The sequence below is a fragment of the Heliangelus exortis genome, chromosome 4 (assembly GCF_036169615.1).
Source record: "Heliangelus exortis chromosome 4, bHelExo1.hap1, whole genome shotgun sequence".
NCBI lineage: Eukaryota > Metazoa > Chordata > Aves > Apodiformes > Trochilidae > Heliangelus > Heliangelus exortis.
The window spans coordinates 3106425-3134344 of record NC_092425.1 but is presented as its reverse complement, the minus strand read 5'-3'; the positions used below and the strand labels follow the sequence as shown (position 1 = coordinate 3134344).

Genomic DNA, 27920 nt, shown 5'->3' with positions numbered 1-27920 from the left:
CCCGGGCTTTCAAAGGAGGCGGGAAGCGGCTGGAGGCCAATGGCGGCGGGCGGGCGGCCGCAGGTGCCCGGCTCTGGCTGCCTCCTCCTTCTCCCCTTCTCCCTCCTCCTCCCTCTCCTCTTCTTCCTCCTTCTCCTTCTCTTTCGCCTCCTCCTACTCCTCCCGCTGCTGCTGCCTGGATTACGGCCCTGCCCTGCCTCCCAGCTGCCCTCCAGCCTGGGACTGCCTGAAGCACCTCAGGAAGGCAGAGGCTTCCTCCAGCTACTCTCTTTTAATTTCTGAGGTATACAAAACCTGTGGTTATTGTTTCCCATTTGTCTGATCTTAGTACTCTGTACAGTTTGCATTCCTCAAAAATTGGTGTATTAGCTGAGCAGAGTTTCCAAACTGTTGTTTCTAGATGCTTACATGTTATTGAGAACATCCTTGACTAATTTTAGGGAAAAAATGCTGAAGCACTGTGGAATTTATACTCCCTGCTAAAGCACGTGGGAAAGAGGAAAAACTGAGTTAGACTACAGTAATTTTTTTTTTTTTTAATTTTTTTTTTAACAAAGCAGTAACTGGGAACAAACTTTGAAGTTCCTCCTCAACATTTCACTTACATAAGCACAAAAAGCTATATTGAAATATAGTTTGGTTTGGTTTTTTTTTTTTCCTTTGGATACTACTGCAGGGTGAGAGGCTTAAGGGGGAGACTGCTTGCTTGTTTGATTTTGGTAATTTTTTTTAGTATTCAAGCTGTCTGAAACCAAACATGTTTTAGAATCTGTGAAACAAGAGAAGCGGTTGTTTCTTCAAACCAGTTTCCCTTCTGACTGAAGCCAAAAATTGATTTTTCTATCTAAAAAATCCAAAATCACTCCAGCTTCAGAGCTCCTTTTACATAATGCTTTTCTTATGTAAAACAAGGCTTTAGAAGGAAAAAAAAAGAGTGCAGGTAGTTACTTGACAGTGGGTTTAAGGGGTACAAAGGAGATCACGGAATAATAATAATAATTCTAATTTACTGTCTCTGACTGCAAGTTTGAACATCAAGGTGACTCTAGCAAACTGCATCCAGCAGAAATATGGGAAATGTTCTCAACTTCTTTAGGAAAAAAGGAAACGTTTTTAGAAACAACTAGTAGATAGAGGAATCATGCCAGGTACTTGAAAAGGCTTATTAAGGCTTTTCTGTAACATCATAAAGTTTTCTGGATATGACATTAAGTGCATGAAAATTAGGAGAAGACTCCTTAGTTGTAACAACCATCACAAAGGCAACCGACAGCTGAATTAGCCCATTTTTTTTTTGATACTCAGCCTTATCTACTTTATCTTCATGTGCCTGAATAGTTTTCCTCTCTAACAGCAATGATCCCATCTTTCTTGTGTAGCTTCCTTTCCATATCTCAGCTTTGGTATTTTTGCAGCCAGCCCACCTGAGGCAGAACACTTGTGCTAAAGCTATGATTGCTTGCAACTGTCATCTTCAACAAATACTTCATAGGGTTTTCCTCTGGTAATACCAAACAAAAAGCCCCTAAATCTTAATACAAACTCTCAGCAGCTGAACAGGAGTCTCTAAGGGATCTCTTTTTGGCTCTGTGTCTGTTTTTTCTATGAATGAGATTTTTATTTAATTCATATAGGAAAGGAGACAAAAAGCATGACAAAGGAGGTAAAATTGCAAGTTGAATGATCAATCAAAACTACTAAGATGTAACCCTCCCCATTTAAGCTTGAGTGATGTGATTTTTATGTCATTATCTTACATTTTAAGATTCTATTAGTATGAAGGCTTTTTTTTTTTTAGCAAAAATTATTTTTAAACCTAAGCTGACACAATTGCATGAGGGACAGGTGGCCTACTTAAAAAAATGTTACTTCTGTTATCATCTGAATATAAATTCAGTATGAAACATATGGAGAGATCTGTCACACTAGGGTTATGTCCTGTCTAATCTGCTCTCCTGGCTCTGGTAGCAGACAATGCAAGAAGCTAAAGAGGCACAATGGCAATACTGGGAAAAGCTGGGAAAAGGACAGAAAGGAGAAAAGGATCCTTCTAGCTACTTATCCACTTACTCTTCCAAAATACTTGTTTTCTTTTTTTTTTTAATTTTTCTGGCAAGCATAACATGAGATGGTTTTTGTCCTTTTAAATAAAAGGATAAGCAACCAACAAGTAGAGCTTAATGAAGTTATGCACTGAACACCAAAAGACTGCTGGTTTTGGTGCATTTTCTGTGGTATAGAGTGGGATGCTCCTCAAATATGTAAAATCTTAATATAATCCCATGCCTATTTGTCCAAGAGTTTAAAGAGGTTTGGTGAAACATACTGGGAGTATACAAAACAGTCTGAAATTAAGTCTTATTAATAATTTTTGTAAAACTTTAGAATAAAATCTGACTGTGAAATATTTAACAGCTAAAGATATTCTGACAGATACCCTTTAAGTAAGTGAAAGCATAGTGAATGTTGGAGATACAGAGAAGCAAGAGACAGCTGACTCATGGATCAGTTCTGGATTTCAAATATGACTTCTTTTAATATGACTTCTTTTAATATATGACTTAATATTCCTCAAATATGACTTCTTAAAATGTCTTCTTTTTCAGAATACTCCAAAGAAGTAAGTTTGGTGAAAAGGTATGTAGACCATTGTTTCACTGTATTTTAAATGTATGCAGAAGTCATTTGGGGCTAATCCTTATGCAGGAGCAAAATGCCCTGGTTATACTCCTGGAGTGTCCCTGCCCATGCAGGGGGGTTGGGACTAGATGATCTTTGAGGTCCTTTCCAGCCTAAGCCATTCTATGATTCTATGAAAGTCACAGTCAAGAGATTTGGTGCAATGGCCCTAGTTGAGAAAATGTTGATTAATGGATGATTCTTTAGACTGAAAAGCACTTCCTGAGGAATCTTTATGCCAGTTTGTACATATCCTCACCCAGATGTGACTAGATGGCTTCAGATGGCACAAAGCCAAAGTAAAGTGACTTGGGTATGTGCTGCCAGATGTACATTTACTGTTGTAAAAATGTATTCTGAAGCATCTCTTATTTGATTCATATTTTTAAATTAATTTGGGTGAGGATGCAGCAAGGGTTAGTCATAAAAAAGGGGGAAGGGTTCTTCCTAATCTGATGAGAAAAAAGATGAAGAGTCTTCTCAATCTCTAGCTTGAGAAGAAAGATCTTGGAAGAGATGAGAAGGCTGACAGTTCCCCATAAAATGTCTCAGTGGAAAACACCATAGCATAATCTTGACATTTGCTACTACAAGTTTATATCTATACAGACCTTTGAGATGTCTTCATGGTTAAGAGTGGAGATTCTTGTGCTCTTATAAATAAATCACAAGGAGCTGTAAGTATAGATGTCTCCAAGGTTGCACACACTAGGAAAGGCAACAGAAAGTAAGATGGAAATGGAAGAGTATTTTGCAATCTGGAGCTGATGGGAATCTTGTATCTACTAGGAATATCATTGATGCTTATTAATTATGCACTGAGCTGGAATGGCATTGTGGTAGATCAGGGATAGGCATAAAAATATTAAACTGAAAAAGAAAGTTTCTTGGTAAGTACATAACTTTATGGAAGCACAGGTTCTAACTACCAGCATACGTACATAGATTTGAAATAAACATTGAGAAATAGTCATTTGGTTGAGCACAGAAAAGCAACCTTTTTTGGGGGTTGGTATCTGACTTTGTAATTAAAAGTAAGATAAAAGAACTAAAAATCACTAGTAGCTAGTGAATTAATGGATAGCTTGTATGATTTCAAGAAAATAATCTGTACTGAATTGCTGCATAGGTTTGCAATTTGTTCTGTGAAAAGAAGAGCCTGGCATTCTGCAATAGCTGGCAAATTCAGGAGCAGGTATGGTTTTATATCTGTATTGATTTTTTGGGGTGTCTCATAAAAGAAGCCTGTAAATTATTCATGTCTAAACCAAATTAGATTCTCAACAAAAACCTTTACTGAAATGCATTTTAAGGGCAGCAGAATTGTAAAGTCAGCTAGTTTAGCTATAGTGACTTCTAACAACCATTTGGTTGCTAATAATACCTCAACCACCATGTAAAAGCCACCCTCAGACACTGAATCTAAAAGCAGTGGTGCAAAGGCAGTTGAGATAGCAGGCCTCAGGAAGCACCCTAATGGGATGGGATATCTCTGCCCCAGAAGTGCCAGGCTGCTTATGTTGTCTCAGGGCAGGAAACAAAACCATGCTGATATTAAATGATCAGTCCTAGAGGCTTGAGACTTACACTCTTCAACACACTGAATAGTTTCTTGCCCCTGAAGAGAGGCTGCACTATAAAGCAACTTAATGAAATGATCCAGGTTTGCACTCTCCAAGAGGAATGGAATCAGGTCTTCAGTGAACACCCTGTAACAGTCCAGTATTCTTGGACTCCTCAATTTAACAGTGCAAAAACAAAAATAAGCTTTTAAGTGATCACCAGAATAATTCAATGAAATACACATACAAGAACAGGCAATATTAATTGGATAGACTGATAGTTACTATCACTTTCTCTGTAACGTGGGATACTTGAGTGCTGGGGAGCAAAAAGGTACTGGCAGCTCAAAATTTGGAATAAGCAGCTGTTACAATCTCACATTTTTGACTAAGAGATTATCACAGAGATAATCATAAAGAGCTTAGAGTTTTTCATTTCATTTTTCATTTCATGAGCACTTCCAAGCCTGTTGAGCAAGGCACTGAGCAGCCCACAGGTATATGCTGTCTTCTTTAGGCTGAGGTCACCCTGAGCAGCATATAAAATAGCTAAGTAGTGTTGTAGCACAAGAATTCTGTGCCAGCAAGTTGTCCAAATATTTACTTACCTTTACAGACAGATTTTACAGCTGACACCAAAGTGGTTGCTGCCATGGCTACCCTGTTTTCAGTAGCTGAGTGAGTTCATTTGAATCGAGCTTGAGTTTCTTTTCCAAACACTGCACACATAACTCTACAGCTCTACAATGTGTAGAACTTCAGTTAGCAATATACACACTTTTTTGTTCACTTTCTATAGCATGTAAGACATTGGAGAATCAGGATAAGTACATCAGTGAAAAAAACATCTTGCCTATAAAGCACAATTACTCCATGATGACTGTAAAGAGATTGCATGCTAAAGCATCTAAAAACAGCTGGATTTAAAGGTGTTTCTTAAGATGCCTTAACACCATTAACTTCTCATGAAACATTCATGGTATTCCAGGATTTTAATTTGTGCTATGGAGAGTGTTTTAGAGTTTAGAGCCTGCATTGTTCCCTTTCTAGTTTTCTTTTTACTTTCTTACTATGTACTGTTCCAGATCTAGCACAGCCTTTCCTAGTGCTTTAACATATTACAAATCACATTACTATAATTAAAGCTGTTCTGTTAAAATCCTAAATGGTTTAGATGGACTTCAGAAAAAAAATTAGTTCAGAAAATAGAGTTCAGCTTAGACTGTCTGATTTCAGTTTACTACTCTGTACCAAATCTAGATGTATTTACTCACCCTTCATGTTAGAGAAGCATGTCTGGAAAGACCTATAAAATAGGAAGGAGAGCAATAAAATTATGTTAGTGATTACACTACAAAGCCCACTATTTTTCAGTTGCCCAATAAACTTTCATGTAACTTGCCTTTAGATAGATCATATTTATAAAGATAAAAATAGATCAACCTTATTCAAATAGTTATGGTTAAATGTCCTATGGCAACCTTCCCTTGGATTGTCTGTTTTCTCATACTCTTCACTGTAACCCCCTAAATATTTACATATTAAATATTTATTATTTATTATTAAATATTTATATACATATTCACACACACATTCTTGCAGCTAACTTTAAAGGATTAAAGTTGTACTTCAAAAATTGTTCATCTTCACATGAAAGAGATGCAGACAAGTTGCAGACCATCTTGTCTGGTTTAGCTTTTTAAAACTTTGATATTGACTCCAAGTCATGTATGCTTTTTTCAGCCAGTCTAAAAAGGCAGAAATTAACATACCATGTTTAAAACCAGCTGGGATAAATATTTCTCTTCCCTTTCTCCTAGGTACAGAAGAAGAGCAGGTCACTAGCATAGTTCTGGTACATACCCACCTAAAGTTAAAGGAGATGAATCTCACCTTATCAAGATAGATCAGGGTTCTCTAAAGAAGCTGGTTTATTTTCTGGGCCTTGGAAGAGGCCATGAGGTATAACCTCAAATTAGAATAATCTGACACAGAAAATAGTGAACAGTAATGAACACTTATTTCAAATTTTGTCTTTTTTTTTCCTCACAGTCTGTAGCACCTTTGGGTACTGGGAGGACTCTTCTGATCTGGATTGCTGTCCCTAGAGTTTTGCAAAGAACCAACACAAAGCATCTCTTTTTGTTCTTAACGTGGTGCAGCCTGAAAATACACATCCCATAGTGTTTTGGCTGCACTGAGGTTCTACTCAAGGAACTTTTGGCACAATCAATATTGGGGGTAGTATTACATCTCAAAAAACTGCCTTCTTTGGGTATCTAATACAGAACACTGAAAGACACAAGGACAAAATAATTTCTGAAGCCTTCCTTTCCCCTTGATGGAGGGCTGCCTTCAGTTCATCTTTATTGTCACAGTTAGAAAAGTTCAAACAATTTTAGGCAGTGAGCTAAGACACAGTATTGGCAACATGCCATGATGCCATTAAACCAGTGTTGAGCCTAATACACACATGGTATGGGGAAAACAATACTGTTAGAAAATTCTACTCTGGTCCCTAGAAAGTGAGAGCTGAGGCAAGTACTCCTCAGGGGTATGATAAAATTTATGGCACATTCAAGAGTACCCACATTTATGTTCTTGAGGAATTTCAGTAAATTACCTGAGTAATTGCAGTTGTCTCAGTGGTTTAAACTGCTTTAGTTTTACTCACATCTTGTTTAAAATTACAGAAGAGACCAATGTGGGCTCTTTGTTACCTGCAACTTTCTATTGCAGAAACACCAAACTTCCATTTAGCTTGCCTATAAATACCTCACTTTTAAAAAAAGTTGCAGCATGTTCACAGAACACACACTTGACAACTTCAGTTAGCTCACAGCATATGGGCAAGACTGGAGCATGCATCAATGCTTCAAACCAGATATGCACATAGCACTGGGATTTTAATAAGTTTTAGATGCACAGTACAAATTTTAGATGCATAGGCAATCCAGTAATTGTCAGAACTATTTAAAATGAGGCTACATAGCTTGTATGAATATTAGAAAGAACTTAGTATATAGTACAGTAGACTCATTTGCAATAAGAATCCCATCCAAGGCACAGCAGCTATCTGATAGAAACACTTGAAATTTACTCTTACTACATTTCTGTAGACACAAGAGTTCAAACAGGCATCACAGATGCAGTGTGGTTTCTCCTGTAATTAAGAATATTTTCATTTAATAGCAAAATATTTATGTTCTTATTCCAAGAACACACCACTGCAATCCAGTGTTTAAGCCAAATGTTTTCTTTTAGCTTTTCTCAAATCCTTAGCAGCCAAACTACACATAACTTCACTGAATTCTACACAAGCTTTTCCATTTGAACTGAATGGCTTTCTTATAAATGTAGTAAAGAAAAGAAGCTGTCTTGCACCATAAATATCAAGTCTACTCCTACTGGAAAAGTTTACATTTGCTCCTGAGAAATAAGCATCCGAATCCTTAGCCAGCACCTGGCTGAGATACTTCAGATCCATTAAGGTGTCTCCATAAACTTCACCAGACCAAACTATTTGAGATTTAACTTGTACTAAATATTGGGATAACACTCTAAAGGGAAATCCCAATGTAGGATGTCAATCTGAAGCAAAAGTGCAATGGTGCTTAGGTTGGAATCACCACAGAGAATTGCAAATAAGATACATTTTGGTGAAAAAAACAGATTAAAACACCAAGTAAGCTGTGCAACTGGACTAGTTCCCATTGCAAAACAAAAGAAGAAGAACCCTAAAACCCCTGATCTTCAGATATAATTCTATCAGCTGCAATAATAGAATCTGGTTTCAGAAAGCATGAGGCACTTCAGTCCAGATGACAGGGAATTTAAAAAGGGAAGGGAAATCTTCCTAATCTGCTGTATTGCTTGATTACATCATTTGGTTAAATTAGATCATCTGTACCAACTGCTGCTTTCAATGTGCTCCCACATGAGCACAAATACTACTAATCTGTCTTTTTGTGTTTGCTTTTGTTTATTTAATAGGATCCAAGGTCGGAGTTGCTTTTAAAAGTTTAGTGCTAGAATCATAGGAAAAACATTCAGTGGAAGAAAAATAATTAAGGAGAAAATAGGTGTATCAGATCAAAGGCTTCCTACCTCCCCCAAAATAGAATAAAAGCAGATCTTGATCTTATCGTGCAAGTACAAGTCAAAGATAAATTCTTGGCATGAATTTGCTTTCGTTTAATGTTTCTGTAGTACAAATAACTTGAAAATACAGCTCCCCGTAATATTATGTTTTGCTATATAGCAAACAAATGGTTTTAAAAACTTGGTAAGGGAGTGGTAGGTGGCTAAATAAATACATAGAAACCCCAGTGTTTTGTCATATGACAGACTATAATAATACTTCAAAGTTTTGGACAGATTTCCATATATTATTGGTTTAGGGTGTAGCTGTGTGGAAAATCGTAAATGTTGTCTTTCGGTATTTACTTTACAACTCTTTGTAATCTTCAGCTGTATTTATAGCTTGAAGTGGGAAGAGATGAAAATTAGAGAGGCCTGTTGGAGCATCCTTTGTAATAAAACATTTTTCCCGTTTCTCCTTAAAATAAAAGCCCAGACTGCAGCCTTGGCTGCCTGGGGAACCCACCCCAAGCTCTTGCAAGCCATGACCCTAAGTTTCAGGAGCAAGCATGGAGGAGCCGTGGATAAACCTGCTTTTTGTGGGGAGAAGTGGGCTACTTTTTTTTGGAGGGTTTAACCACAAACCAGAGGTAAAGTTTCCTTGCCTGATGACAACACTCCAGTGATGGGGGGGGTTTGTTTCCGAGGCGCTTTGCCACTCGCTCCAGTTCACCGGCTTCCCGAAGCGCTCTGTCCCCACACCCGCTCCGGGACAGGCTGGGGCAGAGGTCTCAGACCCTTCTCCCCCTCCCGGTCCCTCTACCCCGGCTCCTCAGCTCCGTTCCCCGCCCAGGGGCTCCGCGGCACCGCTCCCACCCCTGGGCCGCTGACGCCGCTCGGGTTCCGTTAGCGCCAACGGCCGCCGCCAACGGCCGCTGCGGAGCCCCCTCTGCTGCCCCCCCCAACCCCGCCTCAAGGGCCGACGGAGCTTTCGGTTGTTCGCCCGCGGCTTCTGCTCGCCAAAGGGCAACCTTGCCCCCATGAGCCGAACGCCAGGACTACCTATGAGGGCTCCAGCACTTGCCTGTGCTAAGTGTCATCTGGGCCGGCGGCGGGGGCGAGGCCTGACTGACGGGCACCCCCTGGCAGAAGGCTGTGGGGCTGAGGGAGATGCTGGGTGTGAGTTGGGTGAGCTAGAGGCTTGGGGATCTGTGGTGTGAAAGCAGCAAGTTAGAAAGGGATCTGAGGGGGAACTGGTTGAGAGTGGACTAAATGTGAGTCAGCAGCGTGGGCAGGTGGCCAAGAGGGCCAGTGGCATCCTGGCTTGTATGAGAAACGCTGTGGCCAGCAGGAAGAGGGAGGTGATCGTCCTCCTGGACTCTGCACTGGGGAGGCCACACCTTGAATATTGCGTTCGGTTCTGGGCACCTCGCTATAGGAGGGACAGAGAAGTGCTGGAGCGTGTCCAGAGAAGAGCAGTGAGGACCATGAAGGGCCTGGAGCACAAGTCCTGTGAGGAAGGGCTGAAGGAGCCCTTAGTTTAGTTTGAAGAAGAGGTGAGAGGAGACCTTACTGCTCTCTTCAGCTGCCTCAGAGGAGGTTGGAGTGAGGAGGGAAACAGCCTCTCCTCCTGAGTGAACTGTGATAAGTCCAGAGGAAATGGATGGAAGCTGCACCAGGGGAGGATTAGGATATTAGGAAACATTTTTTCTCTGAAAGGGTTGTCAGACATTGGAATAGTCTGCCGAGGGCAGTGGTGGAGTCACCAACCCTGGGGGTATTTAAACTACGTGTGGACTTGGTCCTTAGGGCCATGGTTTAGTGGTGAGCTTACAGTGTTGGTCAAAGGTTGGACTGGATGATCTTGAGTGTCGCTTCCAACTAAAGACATTTTGTTATTTGGTATATCCTGGGATCACTCGTGCTGGGAAATAGGAAGAAAAGATCATCCAGGGGAGGCTGCACCAGTGAGGGCATGGTTATTGCTAGGGAATGAGTTTACTGATGTGGTGATGGAGGCAGTACAGCACTGGCAGGTGATTATAAACAAAGATGAGCACCCAGCCACACAAGGGCACCAAAATGCACAATCTAAGACTGGGGGTGCAAAATTGTCTATTTGTTACTTTATTTAGACTTTGGAAAATTGTTTCCATCCTAAACAAGGTGATCTAACATCTCCTTTTAGGTTTTGGCCTTCCCCTGTTGTTTACAAGATGCTCAAGGCAAGGTTTATAAAGAGAATTGCTTTTTATTGAACTAACCACTCTTTTTTGGCAGAAACAGCAAAGCTTTAGGGCAAACATCCTTCAGGTTTGTGCAGCTGTAGAAAGGTGTCATAGGTACATATTAAAGGAACAACTTTCCATTCTGCCAAGCACTCTCAAGCTAAGACTTGAAGCTGTTGCTACATAGGGAATATCTCAAAGAACAAAATGTGGGGTTTTTTGTATATACAGGAGCCTTACCAAAAGAGATTCTGGGTCTGGAGTATCAGTATAGTGAAAACAGACCCTCTTTTGCTGTAACTGAAAGAAAAGTAGATGAGGAGACAAATGTGGCTCTCCTAGCAGCCTTGTAAACATCACAGAGCTGTAGTTGTAAGAGCAGCTGGGTGTGCTGTAAAAGAAACAGAATACTAACATTTTCCAAAATTTAAAGTAAGAGACTTTGCCTTATTGCCAGCTAACCTAGGTCCAGGTGATCAGATCACAGCTGCATTTAATTTAAATTTTGTTTATATTTGGATGGAGAATTTTGTTGTCTTTTGCTTCCCATATTGATTTAATCTTCTCATCTGCCTTCTTCTGAATAGAGCACTGGATCAGAAGAGATTTCATGGACTATGGAGTCTAGTTCCTTCCTGCAGGAGTTAAAACAGGTCATATAATCCTATTTGGGAATTTATCAAGTTTTAATTTTAAAACAGGTCTAGGGGGTTTGCCTCCACACTCCTATTTGAAAGCTGTTGCAGTACTTTATGTATGTAACAGTTGGAAACTTTCCTCATCTCCATGATAAATTTTTGTGGTAATTCACTCAGGTATCTTATGGTGATACTGAGTTCTACTTTAAGTATCATTCCTCTAATTCTCCTTTATCCTCTGTATGTTTGGAGAGAAACAAGCCTTTCATCAGATTTCCTTAAATAAGGTAATAAGCTAAATAAGGTAAATCCTTTTAATCTCCTCTGTCAAGATTGTCACCTATTTTACAATATTTCAGCAAATGCCATAGCAAATTCTTACATAATAGCTTGTACACTTGCCTGCCTACTGGAAAACAGTGGGGAGGGTTTCATATCTTCATCTCCTCAGTAGTACATAATTCTGCTGCAAAAGATGAATATACTAGGTGTTGTTTGGTTGGTTTGGTTTTTTTTTTTACCTTAGTGTATTTTCTAAACTATGAACTATTATCTGGTAATAGAAAATTTCTGCTCTTGATTCTGAAGTGTATAACCTTGCACTTCGTAAATTATAACCTCATCCCCTTTCAGTAACTGAAGTTCAATGACCTTTATGATGTTCCAAGCCTTTTCTAGTTTGACACTGACTCCAGACTTTGTCATCAGAAAATGTCATAAGCACTCACTCAGGCTGTGCCAAAGTTAGCTATGATACTATGCACTATTTTTAGTCTCCAGACTAATCCTAGAGAATTCCACTGGTGACTTTCCTCCAAACATACACTTTGCCTTTCAGTGCAACAAGAGGAAATCTTTGTGTTTTTGCTGAAGAAGCAAAGATATTACAAGGAATACAACAAGGAATTCGTGTTCTTCTCTGCAATTTTAATCCAGTTCATTTCCTTCCTCTAAATTGTTATTTTCTCTCACAGTGAAGCCTTTTTCTTACTCATGAGCTATTGTATAAATGCTGTAATAAATTGCATCAAAATTAGTCTAATTTGGCTTATTTTAACTACAAAAAGGGAGTTGGTTTTATCGGGGGGAAAAAAGGCAACTAGGTAGATCTTATACAGTCTGCTTTGCATAAAATGACTTTTATACTCTTGCCTGTTTTTCAAATTTTCATTAACCTTGGTATGTTAATTGTTTTTTCCTACGCTTTGTGTTTTAAAACCTTAAATACAATTAAAGTCAGTTTAATAGGATTTCAGTTTACTTGGTTGCTTCCTCTTCAAATGATTACAATATTTTCCTAATTCACTGAATTCACCAACCCTCTGCTTTTCAGCTCACCATTTGAGAAGCTGCTGGAAGCTCCCTGGGTTCCAGTCCCTGCCCCACCTCTGCCCAAGGCTGAGCAGATATGGGAAGCTGGATGGGTCTCTGTGAGGAACATACTCAAAAAAGGGAAGATGAAACTGCAACAATAAGAAAAGGACCCACAGAGCAGAGTAGAGGATGAAGTGAGAGGGCAATGCCTGAGAAAAGACACCCAGGTCAGTGAGGAAGGAGGGGGAAAATAAAATAAATAAATAAAAATAGATAAACAAATAAAAATAAAATAAAATAAAAATATTAAACCAATTCATTTAGATGATTCTTCAAAATAGAATATAATTTGTTTGTTTGTTTTTAAAAAAAGACATTCAGCAACAAAGAAGCAGATTCTGGTCAACTTCCCATCCATCTCCTGTGGCAACCTCTGCTGGTTAAGGCAAAATGTTGGGTGAAGTGATCCAGGCCTGGGGAGATGGAAGGGGTTGGGGAGGTCTTGAGATCTGGCCAGGGATTGTGAACTGCAAAAATTTCAAGAAGGAATCTGAACTCCTGTTCCATGTGTAAGAGGCTGGATTTTTCTTTGCAATAGCTGCTGTAAATGAAGCTATTCAGCATCTCCAGTAATTACTCCAGAGAAATCTGAGTTTTGCTTGGTAAAGAAAGCACTTAAAGTTGGAATTTCTGTAAAGTATGGGTTTACAGTTTGACCATTTATTTGGAAATATGGAAGAGCTTAATATTTCCCAATAGGATCTGACTTTCCAATATTTATCTGTCTTACTCTCTTAACACTCACAGTACAAAGCCTTGCCCAGACATACTTTGGAGGTGTTTCTCCTGAAGCCAAATGTCAGAAAAGAAAGCTCTTCTGATCTAATGCCTTCCTTTTTTTTAAACAGTGGTATTCAAGGAGATGCAGTAGGTTTTTCAGCATCTTTTAAAGCAATGTTTCCTGGTTTCTGTTTGCTTGTTTTTTTTTTTCTTTTTTGGTTCATGTACTCCTGAAATGTAAATGTGTTCAATGTGTATCATGTCTGCTATTTCATGGCCATGCCTATTAATATGGAGAAAGGCCTTTGCTTTCCTAGGCATGAGACAGATTGATCAACAGGGCTTGAAGCCTCTTTTCACTAATTCCTTATTGGGTTTCCCTATTGCCAAAGAGTAGATTTTTGTTCAAAGTTTATTTAAAACACAACAAACCAAGGGCTTCAAGTAACAGCTCTGAAGTGAGAGACTACAGATGCTGGAGAAAGGACTGTCTTGTCTAGTTATATCACAAAGATTCCTGTAAATTTTTGACCTACAACAGAACATTTCAAGCCAAATGAAAATTACAGTTTAGATGGAAAGGGTGAGGCTGAAGTCAGGAGCAAAGGAAATTACCCAAACCTGCCCAACTGTATAAATTCTGACAAGCATGGAGTGTGGAGGAGTGTGCTTGAGTTACTCTGTATGGGGACTTGATCCCACGTTTTCCTTCAGTCAGACAACAGGTTCCTGTCCTCTCAGAACAAGATGCTTGCCTTATTACTTGAGCTGTGAAACTGCTGCAGTGTGAAGCCATGGAAAACCACCTGCTGGATCTCACATTTTTCTGAGTAAATAACATGAAAAGCTTGCATTGTTTGAAGTACAGGGGACAGTCTGTGAGAAGTTTGTTTGTGTTCTAGATGTTGAACAAATTGTTCTTCTGTATGAAAGCTTTGGCAGCCAACATTGTGTCTTGAGCCCTCTCATGACAGAGGCCTCTCTACAGAGAACCTACTGGTTTGATAGTTTGGTTTAATACAAAGGTCCAGGTTCTGTGCTCCCCTGATCCACACAGACTCAGATATTGCTTAAAAGTCAAGTGTTATCTTGATTTCTTTTCTGTTCCTCTGCTTTTGACAGGCTAGCCCATCCTTTAGTTATATGCCTGGGAAATTCCTCAAGAAACCTACAGAATTCTTTGAGAATAATGTGTTTTCTGAGCTAAAAAAGATAGATTGAGCTGTACTCCTGCAATTTCAAATTACACAGGAAGATTATGGAGGACATACTCCTATGTCAGATCAGAATAAAACTTCATAGGCTGCTGTGTAAATATGCACAGAGTGGTTCTTGATGTGGTTTCCCACAATAGTTGCTCTAGGCTTCTATTTGGTCCAATTTTCACTGAGTGCCATAATGGCAGGTTCTTCAATCAAACCAAACCAGAAAAAAAAAAAAAACCAACCCAGAAGAGAACAGCCTGTAGCTAAAAACAGACTCAGAAACAAGACCTGCTGGTAAATCCTGTCTCTGGGCACTGGTCACTATAATTCTGCTGAAAAACTAAGTATAGACAAAATATGAAGGATCCGAGTGGAGATGGTTCCAGGCACATAAAGCAAGGTAAATGTGAGTGGCAGAAGAAATGAAATATTTTTATGGTACAGGTCAGTTTAACCAGGTCAAAGGGACCAAGCACAAAGGCTCAGGATCACATGGAGCTACCTCCCCAGGAGCTAACTCTCCATATGCAGCTTTGAAACCATGTTCTGGACCAAGTCAAGTAGCAACTTTACCAAGCTAAGGGACTAAAATTAACCTGAGTTGAAACAAAGTGGAATGAATTGCTTAGAAGCTAACAAACTAAATTCCCATACTTCTTCCTGTTTGTGCTGTAAATTGACTTTAGGTAGCACCCTGCTGATTGACTGCTGATTGAGGAATATAGATTGTGTTTACATGTGGTAAGATAAATCTAGATGTAACCATTTCTTTTAGTCAAAGCAACCATGGTGTTTATTCTCATAAATCATCAGTGAAGATGTAAACACTGAGAGCAATGATGTTTGTGGAGCACTGACATTTGTCTCTAAAATTTACTTGGGAAGAAGAATTTTCTGGAAAGGATGACTCTGTATAAGAATGCCTGCATTTCAAGTAGCTTCATCTGGATCATTTGCTTTGATTTCCAGACTAACAGAAGTTTGAAATGGGAAGCTTTGTATAAAGGAAAATTTGGGCATGAATATGGTGATGATTCTGCCAGAGGTACACCTCACTTCACAGATTCAAAGCTTTCTTTGTTTTCTACCTCATTTCTCCCATTCTGCTTCTTTACCCTTCCTATTCAGATGTTCTCTTTTTTTCAGATTAATGTGAGGTTTTTTTTTCATTCTCTCTTAACATCTTGAAAGATGATTCTGCAGCACAATTTTCTAGAGAATAAAAGCACAATGTTGAAACATTCTTTTTGCTTCATGGCTGTATTTTATATCATTACAATCCAAAGCTGAGTAGTACTGCTAATATGAAAAATTATTCATCCAACAATAAATATCCTAAGATTTCTCTAATTACTATTAGGCGTTCTCTGGAACGTTATTGAGTCCTCTGTGTGAATTAACAAGCAAGTGAATACATATTGGATTTTAAAGGCAATAGACACAACCTTGACAAGGAACAAGGATTTAGAAATGCTGAACAAACAGCCACAATTCTCACAACCAAACGAAACACAGTGTAGTACATGAGTTAATGCTGCCATAAACCAGGTCAATCTGGCCCTTGGACACTTACCAGATTTTGCTGTTTGCTTCCAGCCCACTGGGCCTCATACGTGTTAAGAGTCATTTATGTTTGTATTTTGAGGTGCAAACTTTAATGCTCCCTTCTGAAACTGGATGTACAGTTCAACCAACTGACTCCTGTACCTGTTCTTGAGGCTCTTTTATTGTTTAAGCACACTTTCAAGAATTCAATTTGTATGGATATTTTGGGCTGTGTTTTAGTTCCCAACCTAGGGAATGGTTAGATGTGAAGACAAGGAGTGGCAAAAGAACTAGAATATGATCTATCTTTATTTACAAGATAGCAGATTTCTTAAGTTAGAAAAAGTATCTAAAAGTAATGTATTTTTTAATTTCAAATCACTAGAAGTCTGTATCTCTTCAATGTGACACCACTTCTTATTGCAATTTCTCTACCTGCTTGGGGTGAAAATGCCCAAGTAGATTAGTTCTTATTTTTTAAGTTCACAGTCCCTCTTCATTAAGACTTCTTCATCTTTGTTATCACCTTCTGGAACCAGGTGATCTACAGCTTAAATGCCCCATCCTTTTGTCCTGATGTAGATTACAAAGAGTGTCTTGTAATACGAGCATTTCCTTGTCCAAAGTACAATACACAAAATGTTACAATCTTAGGCCAACTTCTCTTGGGATTCTATTTCAAAATGCAGGTATGGGCTTACAATCAATATTTTAAGTCCAAGGTGAACACTGTTGATAATCAGATTACTCAAATCCTTATAATAGGTACATGACTAGAAAAGCGTTCCACGTAGTCACAGTATATTCAGTACAATGTTTAACAGTCATTCTGTTTATCTGATTGAATTATCTATTAAATGAACCATTTGATTTTGGGGAGAAAGCCTGGCATGATTAGAAGTGTTTTATGGCAGAGAGGTACTACAGCACAGAAAGATTCATGATAAGGACCCGTGCTCACATGAAGTAAAGATTCATCCATACTGAGACACTTTACAGGCTGACATTTCAGACAATTTCATTCATTATCTCCAATTCAAAACTGAAGTTTTGCTGAACAGGCAGGTACCAGCCTGGAGAAACATTATCTGCTGTCACTGAAGGGAATGTCAGATTCTGGATGCAATCCCATCTGGTCAGCTCACAGAAGAGTTTGCCCAAGAGATTGCGCAGCCTTTTTCAGGCAGTGACAACAATTCCAGACCTTTCTCCAGGAGTGACCCTGGTGATCTCATTTAGGTTTATGGTCAGGGACTCAAAGGATTACTCCAATGAGTAATCCAGTTGCAAAATCGGAAAGATTTGAAAGATCTATGTTTCAGAAACCTTTATATCTCTCCCGTTTTTTAGACTGTTTATAGTCATGAGACAACTTTTGAGGAGTCAGAGAGGAGCCAAGGTGACTGGGTAAATGGATCTGACCAAACTGGCTGCCCACAGAAAAAAACAGTTAAACTGACCACATTTTTAAAGGGGTGCCAATAACCTAAAGATACAGAGAAGCACATGGGAAAGTATTTAGGTTTCTAATTTTATGTCTAATTTCCAGTCAAATTAACTTGCACTCCTGAATATGTCAGCAGTCACATAGGTAATCACTCTGTACCTTTAGAATATACAGTCAGTTTTATTCAGAAACCTGGTACTTAGTTTTATTGTAAAGTTAACTTTTTATGTTGTTAATGACCAAAAGAACAAAATAACCCCCGAACCTGATACCAAACTGGAAGGCAAGAGCCTGAAATATTTCTTGCTCGTTGAATGACCTCTAGTGGTCATCAGAGGTTTTACAGGAGCTGGAAAGCCAGCGCTCAGAACATTCTAGAGATGTGCCTTTTTTTCAAAATAAGCAGCATGAAGATCAGCTTTTTCAAAACTCTGCACTTTTGCCTTACACCTGGAAGGTTTCCTTGTTTCACTACTAAAATAGTATTTTATCTCACTCTAAAAAGCAAGCACCCTGTGAGCTTTGCAGGAGTTTCAACTCAGAATTTTCCCATCTATCCTGCCCCTTGCTGTCTCTTTCCTAGCCATTCCTTCCCCCAATCTCCCTCTCCTGAACTTTGTGTCCAGACAACACAGCATTGCTGTGTATCCTCTTACCTTCCATGACATCTCTTCAGCTTCTCCTAACATCACTTTTTTACCTGGAACTGGCCTGAGTAGATCACTTCATCCTGACCACTGACAGCACATGGAGTGAGTTTATCTATGTAAAGAGCAAACTCAGCAGATGGAATACTGGCAACTCTAATCCATACTATTGTGGGTCATGAAAAGAAATCTGAGTTGAAAATTCAGCAGTGTGTCAGAAAGCAAATGGTATTTCTGCTGAGCTTTCTGTGTGGTTTAACCCCAGGTGGTCACTAAGCAGCACACAGACCACAAACCTCCCACCCTCAGTCCCCCCAGCTGGGGAGGGGGGAGAGCATTTCTAATTATTTTTCCTGATTTCAGAAAAGTCATCTATCTTACATAAGAACGTTAAGCTTTAAATCTAAATTTCAAAATATGCTTTAAAACAAACAACTTAGTATTTTGAAAGTGTCTTTCTGATGCAGCAGATGTAAACATTCATCCACAATGACAGCCTTTTCAGTTCCTCCTTAAACTGTCAGAGAACAAACAATCCACAGCCAGACTGTAAACAGGCAAATACTTTCACAGTAAATGCAACTCATGTTCATATAGCATTTCTACCTTAAGATTAGCACTTAAGTGCTAAAGCAATTCCTTTCTTGAACTAATATAAATGGACTAATATTTATTCAGCAAATAGAACTCCAGTTACCATGGCATCATCTCTACTTTAAGATTAGCACACTCGTGCTGAAGCTGCTCCTTTCTGGAGGGAAGAATCTAAAAACTCCTGGTTCTAAATCTGCAATATGACATTTCCTGGATCACAGCACAGGATTAGCTTTGTTTGTCGGGGAAATCACTCTCAGGTCGGAGACTTAATGGAAACCATCCTTGCCTTCCAAGTCACAACTTCATCACCGCCGATGCCCACACCTCTCGGAGCGTCATCACCTGGAAGCGAACCCATCTTTCTTCAACGGCGTGGGAGATACGGCTGTCGCTGTCACAGAAAGATGAGACTGCCCTCCATCCCTCCCCTCCATCCCCCCAAACCTTTCCTGACGGCCTCATAGGCACAGGAGGATGCGGGGAACTTCTGCGAGTTGCTGCCACCCACGGAGCGGTGCAGAGCGGAGCAGGCAGACGGCCTCATATCCCTGCAGTCCCCATCATTTCCAAACGCGCAGGGATGACCTAGAACACCAGGCGCAAGAAACAGCACTTCCGTAACTCCAAACTCCCAACTCCAGGGTACGGAAGGGAGCGCCAGGCTCTGGCTCAACCCCCGCCACCCCGCCAGGGGCAGCCGCGGTCGGGCTACAGCGACGGAAGCGGCCGCCTCCTGTCCTCCTCCCGACACCGCCTCCCCATTCCCACCACCCCACGGCGCCGCGCACGCGCGTGGCGGGGATCTTTTTCCCCTGAACCCTTTCCTCCCACCCCCTGAACCCTTTCCTCCCACCCCCTGCCTGCTTTTCCCTGCGTGTCCTCCCCTCCCCGCTCCCGTCCGCGGCTCCTCCCTGCAGCACCTTCAGCCAAGAGGAGGGCGGGGACGCGCACACGGCACAGCTGCCCAGCGGCTCCATCCCGGTTCCAGCATCAGCGGGCTCGGCGCTTTCCTCTTCTTCCTTTCTTTTCTCCTCTTCCTTTCCTCTTCTTCCTTTCTTTCCTCCTCTTTCCTTTTTCCTCCCCCGCCGCCATGGAGCTGCCCGAGAGCCAGTGCAAGAAAGTCAAGCTGAGCAACAGGGTGCCGAGCTGGGTGAGCGGGGAGCCTGTGGGAGGAGGTGGGCGTGCGGGGAGGATAGGAGAACGGAGGGAGGGAGGGAGGAAGGAAAAAAAAAAAGCGGCGGAGCTCCGTGGTGATGTGGCGGGGAAGCCGGGACGCGGGTGCCCATGTTCCCCCCCCACTTCCCCCTGGGGTTGCGGGGGCGGGGGGCGCCGCGAGCCGTGACCGTTAAACGGTTCGGCCGCGCGGGCTTCACCTCAGGGAACGTCGAGGTGGAGCCCGGCGAGGGTTGTTCCCCGATCCCGTCGTGCTGGTTTTCCGTCGGGAATTCGTGGGATGCCCGTGGGGAAGGACAGAAAGCCCTTCCAGAAGGGACCGGGGGGTCTAGGGGTTTTATCCCTGCTTCTTCAGCTTCCAGCGTTTTGGAGGAAAGAAGGGTTGGAAGGTTGGCGGTGTACAATGTGGCCATTCATAAACCTGGGCTGGCCGAAGACTGAGGTTCTTTGTATGGGGGGTGTTATGTGGAAAACTGTCGAGACAGGGCTTAAAAAAAAAATATAAGTAAAGCCTTCATTCTTGTTCATCAAGATGGGGGAAGATCGGTTTGCAGCGATGATCAAAATGCAGCTATTTAGAAGACACACTGCAGGCCTTTGAGAACATTTGATACTTCTGCTGATGCAAGACGAGGAGGAAAAAGAAAAAAGTATTCTTTCTTTCAAACAGTGCTGAGTTGAAGCAGACAAGAGATAAGATCCAGGACATTTGATATGAAAGTAGCGGTGTTTAACAGTCTTTGAAGTCTTGCTGTGAGTGGTACATGCCCCAACCTTCTTATTTAAAATGACGAATCTATTCAAGAGGAAGAGAAGACTCTAATGGTTATCTGAAAAATTAGGAAGTTGATACTGTACTAAAAAGCATTTGGTAGCTGTCATGCCTGTCCAAGCCTATTCCCCTGTGTACAAGTTCAAACTTGTTTACATAACAGAGCAATTGGTAAGTTGCAGTCTTTCAGTTTCTGTGAGGAAAAGGCAAAATCCAGTGTTACGAAAACAGTGAAATAGATCATGTCTGAGTGGGGCTAACAGTGTATTCAACAGTTACTCTGTATCAATTAACTTGTCAGAAGCAAGGCCAAGATGGCTTTGTCCAAACCAAGGACACTGTATGTTAAAAAAAAAAAAAGCTGTCTGACATTAAGTGTTCGCTGATCTCAGTTGAGTTTTGCAACCCCCACTCTATGTTACGTGGCAAGCAGTGGCAGTCTTCTTTCTTTTGCTTTAGAAGGTCTCAGCTGAAATGCTCATTATAAACCAATAAGCTTCACCAGGAAAAAAAACCACTGCTGCTGATTCACACACTCCACAGACAACTGTTCTGGCATTTCTGACTCTGTGTCTGTTCAGCTGAGAGCAAACTCAAAGCAACCTACTATACCCGGATGGAATTGGAAGACATTGGGAGGGTAGGCAGAGCTTTGTTTTCCAGACTTTTTCTGGACATCCAGCACTCCTCAAAATACACCTCTGCCAGAGGATATCCCCTCACCAACCCAGCCTGTGGGCACAGCAGACTCCAAGTTTCAGAGCAGCACACAAACACTGCCATTACACAAGCTTGATAGAAAGACTTGTGAGCACGTTCTTTAGCGTAGCTCCAATTCCTAACGTGATTGAGGTGTTGTATCTAGGTGAGTTTTAAGTCCTAGTAAGAACTTGCTTCACTTCTTGTTTCTGACAGCATAGTGAGCAGAAGCATTTCTGGATTTGTTTTTGTCTATTCTGTTTGATGCCAGCCAATGACTCCACTCTAGCACGGGTGAATGAGCAGTCTCTGCTTTTGTAACTGCAGCAGGTGGCAAACAAAGATATACTACAGTTAGCACTGTGTTGCTTTTATCCACATTACTAGAGAAGAGTCAGGCTGCTTTCTGCTGCTGTGATTTTTTTTTTTGAAAGTTTCCCAGCATTAGAACATCTGGCAAAGATGAGCTTATCTATGCATGTGGCAGAAGAGCATGCATTTGGCAGATTGGGTGATGCTACAGGCAAAAGTGTTTAAATGCCTTGTTGTATCAGTGTCACTGTGGCAAACTGGGTTCTGAAGGGCAGTTGGGAAAATAAAAGAAAGAAGTTTTTTTTCTGAGTAATTTGAATTATCAGTGCTGAAGAACTGGTGTTTGGGGTCTCCCTGGATTATAAGAGGCATGTGATGAGTGAGTTAACAAATGGCCCAGAAAATATCTGAGATGACTGGAAAATGGGAAAGACATTAAAGATGTTATGTTTCAGAGGTGATACTGAATGTGTGGCTGTTGTTAGCTTATGGGAGTTAACTTGGGGAATATATGTTGTCATCTTAAGGCAGAAAAAACCCAGTTACTCACAACTTCTTGAGTTGGAAACCACGCCTGTGCTTTACATACTTCTTGTCTGATGACAACCTCAAAGCTGTCTCAAGTTAGTGCTGTAGCTTGAGGAGTCTCTACTTGCCATTGAAACCTTCCTACCTCAGAGGTCTTGCTTTGTGACAAGTTAAAATTTGATGTAAAATGATTGTAAAAGCACAATGTTTTGTTATTGCTGACAAGTAATGAAGAAATTCAGTTTATGCCAGTGATCTGTCTGGTAACTATAAAACAATTAAGCATTGATTTTTTTTCTTTCTGCTGTCTTTTGATCTTGATGTTGCAACTTGGGTTTGCTCTTTATCTGAATGTCTGATCTCAGTTCTTACATTAATGGCATTTGGCACTGATAGACTTAGCTTTGGGAAAAAAAAATACAGTTGCAACTGAGCAAAACATCACAAATAAGACACGAAAAAGATATGGGTCAAATCTATATTCTTATCTGTATTCTTAGATATCTTTATTAATTTCTGTCTTTTACCTGCATTGCTAAAAGTTTACCTTTATGCCAAAAAAAATGAGGTATAGAGTCACAGAATTGTCATGGTTGGAGAAGACCTCTCAGATCACAAAGTCAATGCAAAAATCACCCCAAACAAAACCCACGGTGCTTCCTGCAGCATGTCCTGAAGTGCCACGTCTACAGGTGTTTTTGTTTTTTAAATACCTCCAGGGATGGTGACTCCACCACTTCCCTGGGCAGCCCATTCCACTGTCCAACTGGTCTCTCAGTAAATAAATTCCTGCTAATATCTAGTCTAAACCTCCCTTGGTGCAACTTCAGGACATTTCCTCTGGTCCTATCGTTATTTACTTGAGAGAAGAGGCCAATACCCATCTCCCTACAACCTTTCAAGTAATTGTAGATAATTATAAGGTCTCCCCTCAGCCTCCTCTTTTCCAAACTAAACAATCCACCAGCCTCTCCTTACAGGACTTGTTCTCTAGACCCTTCACAAGCTTGCTGCTCATCTCTAGACACAGTCCAGGACCTCAATATCCTTCTTGCAGTGAGGGGCCCAAAATAACACGGCCTCACCAGTGCCAAGGATAGGGGAACAACCACTTCCTTAGCCCTGTTGCCACACTACTTCTGATGCAGGCCAGGATGCTGTTGGTCTTCTTGGCCAGCTGGGACACTGCTGGCTCATATTCAGCCTGGTGTTGTGTCAGGGAGATGGAGTTAGGCTTTTCTCAGTGGTGACCAGTGATAGGACAAGGGGTAATGGGTGTAAATTGGAGCATAGGAGGTTCAAGTTGAATATCAGAAAAAATTTTTTTACTGTAAGGGTGACGGAGCCCTGGAACAGGCTGCCCAGGGGGGTTGTGGAGTCTCCTTCACTGGAGACATTCAAAACCCACCTGGACACGTTCCTATGTGATGTACTCTAGGGGGCCCTGCTCTGGCAGGGGGGGTTGGACTAGATGATCTTTCGAGGTCCCTTCCAACCCCTAGGATTCTATGATTCCTGACTCTCTTATCATTGCATGCTCTTCAGTGCACACCTGTAAAGGTGTGTAACTTTAATACTGCAATATTTTATCTTCAGAACAAAGATATTAGTCTATTGTGGCACTTCAGATTTCAGGTGAGAATCAAGCTAGCATAGTCAGGGAGAAGAAAGGAAGGATATGTCAGCCTTCTCAGTTTCCATTGCTGTTAAATGAAACGGTCAACTGAAACATTATTGCTATTTAACATGGTGAGTAGGAGGGAAAATATTAAAATGCAATGTTTGTTTAAGTAGTGCAGAAGCACTTGATGTATAACACGGGGTGGAAAAAATATTTTTCTGGGCAAGTCAGAGAGGAAGTTTCCAGTGCTGTAAAAAAAGCAGGTAAATAGACCTTTGAGATTGATATTCTTTTTTCATTAGCAGACAAAAATAAGTGTGTCCTTTCAGTAGTGACCAATAGTGAATGTAATTAGGCTACAAAGTTCAAAATAGCTTTGTTGAAAGAGTACTTGTTCATAATGTGGAATTTTTACTAATTTTCTTATGTTTCATTTCTTTTAACATTGATAATCTGGATCTCCAAGGGTAGTGATGTTTGATATAGTGTAAAAGGAAATGACTTTGTTTCTGCTATCATTTTGGGTGGCTGTTTTATTTCACCTATTGCTACTCATCAAATTTTATGTGCAGGAATTTAAAGACTGAATGAATAATTTAAGAGCACAACCAATGTAAGCCACTGATATCTGCATCTGAGTATTTTTCTGTACCACATCAATATTTATAGTAAGTGTATTAATAAGGATAGTAGTTAAAAACATTGCTGAGGATTCAGTGTTCAGGTTTTGTTGCTCAGTGGTGGTAGTCAATCATCTAGTAGAAAGCTGACATGATTAAGAAACATTTTTTGCAACAAGAGGGAATGGCTTGCTAATTATTAACTCTTTAGAGCACCTCTACAAAAAGCTGCTTTCTATTGGAAGATAAGGAGTATTTTGTTGCTACTTTCCCCAGGTGTAGTACTGAGCTGTCTTGTTTGTGTGCATGTGCAAGTAAACAAAAGGTGGAGCTGCAGGGGCTGGGTGTGTTTTTAAATCCAGGCAGACTGGGCACTCAGATGCCTGCTTCTCAAGTACAGATGGATTATTGTCCCACCACTGAGCTTGTTGGCTGCTCTTTTGTACCTGTGTGACTTCTACTCTAGCAGTCTGTTGGCCCTCCTGTTGCTCTCATTTGTCATATTTGCAAATTAGTTATTTGAGAGTTTTTTGTTTCTTTTTTTAAAGTTGTGGGGTTTTAATCATTGTAAGAATCCCTCTTGCCTCCTTCCCCAGGGTTTGCTGTGTTTTGTAAGCCTAGTGCAATACCCTCATCACTTTCATTGCTGCTTTGCTGGTTCTGGAAAACTGATGTAACTTAGTGGATACAGACTGGGAGAAGTCTCCTTGGATGGGACATTTGACCTCAAAAGTATTTGGGACTGATGATAGACTTACTGCCAGGAGTCAAAAGCAAAGCCATGTGTAGTTTTCTGTTTTAATGTAAAAGTGTTTACTAAGACAGTGGCATGGGACCTGTGCTTTTAGACTGTCATCTGTTTATCCAGTGCCTGGTACAATAAAGTACAACTGGAACTAATGAGAGAGAATCTTGCTACTAATGCATTAGTTTGAACTGTGGTGCATTTTCATTATGCACAGTAGATCTTCCTTTAATTGAAGACTGTGTATGATAAAATTATTTTTATTGGTTTTAATTTCACAAGTTACACATTTCACAGAATCACAGAATGGTTTGGGTTGGAAGAGACCTTTTAAAGCTCATCCAGTTCCAACCCCCCTGGATGGGCAGGGACACCTCCCACCAGCCCAGGTTGCTCAAGGCCCCATCCAACCTGACCTTGGGCACTGCCAGGGAGGGGACAGCCACAGCTTCTCTGGACTCTCTGTGCCAGGGTCTCACCAACCTCACAGTAAAGAATTTAATCCTAATGTCTAACCTAATCTTACCTTCTTACAGTTTAAAGCCATTTCAGTTTGTTCTCTCACTGCATGCCCTTGTAAAAAGTCCCTCCCCAGCATTCCTGTAGGTCCCTTCAGGTACTGTAAGGCTGCTATAAGGTCTCCTTGGAGCCTTCTCTTCTGCAGGCTGCACAACCCCCAACTCTATCAGCCACAGGAGAGGTGCTTGAGCTCTCTGATCATATTTGTGCTCCTCTTCTGGACTCCCTCCTAGAGCTCCATGTCCTTCCTGTATTGGGGACTCCAGAATTGGACACAGTTATGTAGTGCATAATTGTTTCTGCTATAAGAAGAGATTTAACTTTTTTTTTTTAACTTTTTTTAATATCTAATTTTTGGTCTTAGTTATCTGTATTACATGGGCTACATGTGCAAACCAGCTTTGTTTTAGGAGATAAATTATTTGAAGATAACAGGATGAACAAATGTATCTTCATTTTGTATGGTTATGGCCTTTTTACAGGTAGTGGTTTCTTATGGGTCTGTATTCAGTCTTCACCAGATTTTAGGTTGTCACCACCAAATTCCAGAGTTACTGTATTTAAAAGCTGGAACATCTGTTCCTACCCTGAGTTCCTGTTTGTATTCACTATGAGCCCAGCTGTATATAGAAGTGGGGTTATACAGTCTCACAATTTCATAACTTTGGATTAAGTTACAGATAAACTTTTGCAGTTTTTCAGCAGTGATGTAGCAGCAGTTCTTGAAGACACAAGTGTAATTTTTGTTAATCCTACTTTGTGGTGTCTCAAACTATGAAGAACTCTCTGCCAGCACTCTGTAGATGAATGTCCTCCCTTTTTTAAAAATTTTTTTATTAAATGTCATTAAGTACTTTCCTTTCTATCTGGCACTTATACTTCAAAGAGAAGATAGCACAAGTATCCTGCAATATGTTTGTAAGCAGAAGTCAAAACATCATTACATAAACCACTAAGTCCTCTCACCCCCATACACCCTCTCTTTTTTTAAGCCTTCTCTTCTGTTTGTTCATGCTATTGTTTCTAAACTGGGTTTGTTTACCCAGAATGCAGTAATCCAATCTACACCTAGGGTTGAGGGTATGTGGAAAGGGGTGCTGGGTGGTAAATCCACAAAGCTAGTATAGCTTTCTGGTAACAAAGAAAGGGTTTCATTTATACATGAAAAAAAGCCAAATTGCCTTATTTCTAAGTATTCTGGTATCATTATTATCTAGTATTCTGGTCTGCATGATTGGTTAATTAGTTCTTTGCTTCCACTTTCACTACCATACTTAGATGGTGAGCGTCTTGAGTGACTGTGCTTCCAGCCTAAGGGAGAGTAGGTTTATTTTTTAGACTGTTTATGAGGTAAGTTCTCAGTATGTTTAATTAGTCATTGTTTTCTATTAGCTGTTTTGCTTAGTGCTCCAGGCTAAAGACATTAGCAGGTAACATCTCCCATTCAACTCTTCTTCACACCCCATTCCATCAATCATGCTGGACCTGTCTTTTTTGACATCAGTTCTGTCTGGTTATCTAAGGCTTTGATCTTTTATTAACCAAGTTAATAAATTTTAATTAGATAGTATTAAGAATTAAGGGAATGCTGAAAGCTGATCTTTCTGTGGGTTTCCCCACCTTAGATTATGAAACGTGTTTGGCAGCAGTGTCATCTTACTTAAGATATTCACACAGCAGCTTATTATGATTAATAAATCGTGTTAAGAAAATGTGTAACCAGCTTTGTTTGAGTAAAATTATATTTTTAAAATCACCTGGCAATCTCAAGTGACACACTGAAGGAACACAAGGGATGTGGCTTGCTATGGGTGGCTTTTCTAATTTCCTTTGGTTTCTGATCTGTGCTGTAGCTGATGGATTTGGTATTTTTTTACTCCATTGGTCTGCGTGCACATCTTTCTTTTGCTGTGAAAAACTTCCAGGATTCTTTTCCAGTGCACCCTTTCAGAAGTTAAAGACCTAATCAACTTCTTTTACAGGGAATGCAGAGGGCAACCAATGTTACCTACCAAGCTCATCATGTCAGCAGGAATAAGAGAGGCCAAGTGGTAGGAACAAGAAGTGGCTTCCGTGGATGCACAGTCTGGTTAACAGGTACAGTCACAGATTGCTGAGGATCCTTTTGTTTTAGTTTATCTTCTGAAAAACTGCTTAGCTGTAGCTCAATTTTTGGTTGCAGTGTCGAATATTTGTGGAGTCTAAGACC

General features: G+C 40.6%; 2 protein-coding genes and 3 long non-coding RNA genes across 9 annotated transcripts in view; 2 read left to right on the top strand and 3 right to left on the bottom strand.

The window, feature by feature from the left end:
* SGMS2 (sphingomyelin synthase 2) overlaps positions 1 to 9220 on the bottom strand; it is a 40333-nt gene extending 31113 nt beyond the window's left edge. The window contains exons 1-2 of the mRNA XM_071742652.1: positions 8987 to 9220; positions 5516 to 5547 (exon numbers count right to left, since the gene is read on the bottom strand). The gene's annotated coding sequence lies outside the window, so the exon portion shown is untranslated. The remainder of the gene's footprint in view (positions 1 to 5515; positions 5548 to 8986) is intronic.
* On the top strand, positions 38 to 15547 carry LOC139795712 (uncharacterized). 3 transcript variants are annotated; one of them, XR_011725662.1, is made up of 4 exons: positions 38 to 283; positions 11137 to 11202; positions 12521 to 12728; positions 15456 to 15547. It is a non-coding gene; the product is annotated as an uncharacterized lncRNA (long non-coding RNA). The 3 variants fall into 3 exon arrangements; XR_011725664.1 differs by lacking the exon at positions 38 to 283 and adding an exon at positions 8983 to 9509; XR_011725663.1 differs by lacking the exon at positions 38 to 283 and adding an exon at positions 8983 to 9877 and having other exon boundaries at positions 11139 to 11202.
* LOC139795713 (uncharacterized) lies at positions 15009 to 27780 on the bottom strand. Its single transcript, XR_011725665.1, has 2 exons — positions 27674 to 27780; positions 15009 to 15541 (listed from the first exon to the last, which is right to left on the bottom strand). It is a non-coding gene; the product is annotated as an uncharacterized lncRNA (long non-coding RNA).
* LOC139795711 (uncharacterized) lies at positions 16323 to 19777 on the bottom strand. The gene is made up of 2 exons (XR_011725661.1): positions 19643 to 19777; positions 16323 to 19307 (listed from the first exon to the last, which is right to left on the bottom strand). It is a non-coding gene; the product is annotated as an uncharacterized lncRNA (long non-coding RNA).
* The window catches only part of PAPSS1 (3'-phosphoadenosine 5'-phosphosulfate synthase 1), a 30642-nt gene continuing 22469 nt past the window's right edge, over positions 19748 to 27920 (top strand). For 2 of the 3 annotated variants that reach the window (XM_071742643.1, XM_071742645.1), the window contains exons 1-2: positions 19748 to 19872; positions 27694 to 27808. In XM_071742643.1, coding sequence (XP_071598744.1) covers positions 19813 to 19872; positions 27694 to 27808 — 175 coding nt within the window. In that variant the 5' untranslated portion in view covers positions 19748 to 19812. Of the gene's footprint in view, positions 19873 to 21022; positions 21533 to 27693; positions 27809 to 27920 lie in introns of those variants that run through there. The other variant, XM_071742644.1, reaches the window with a different exon arrangement.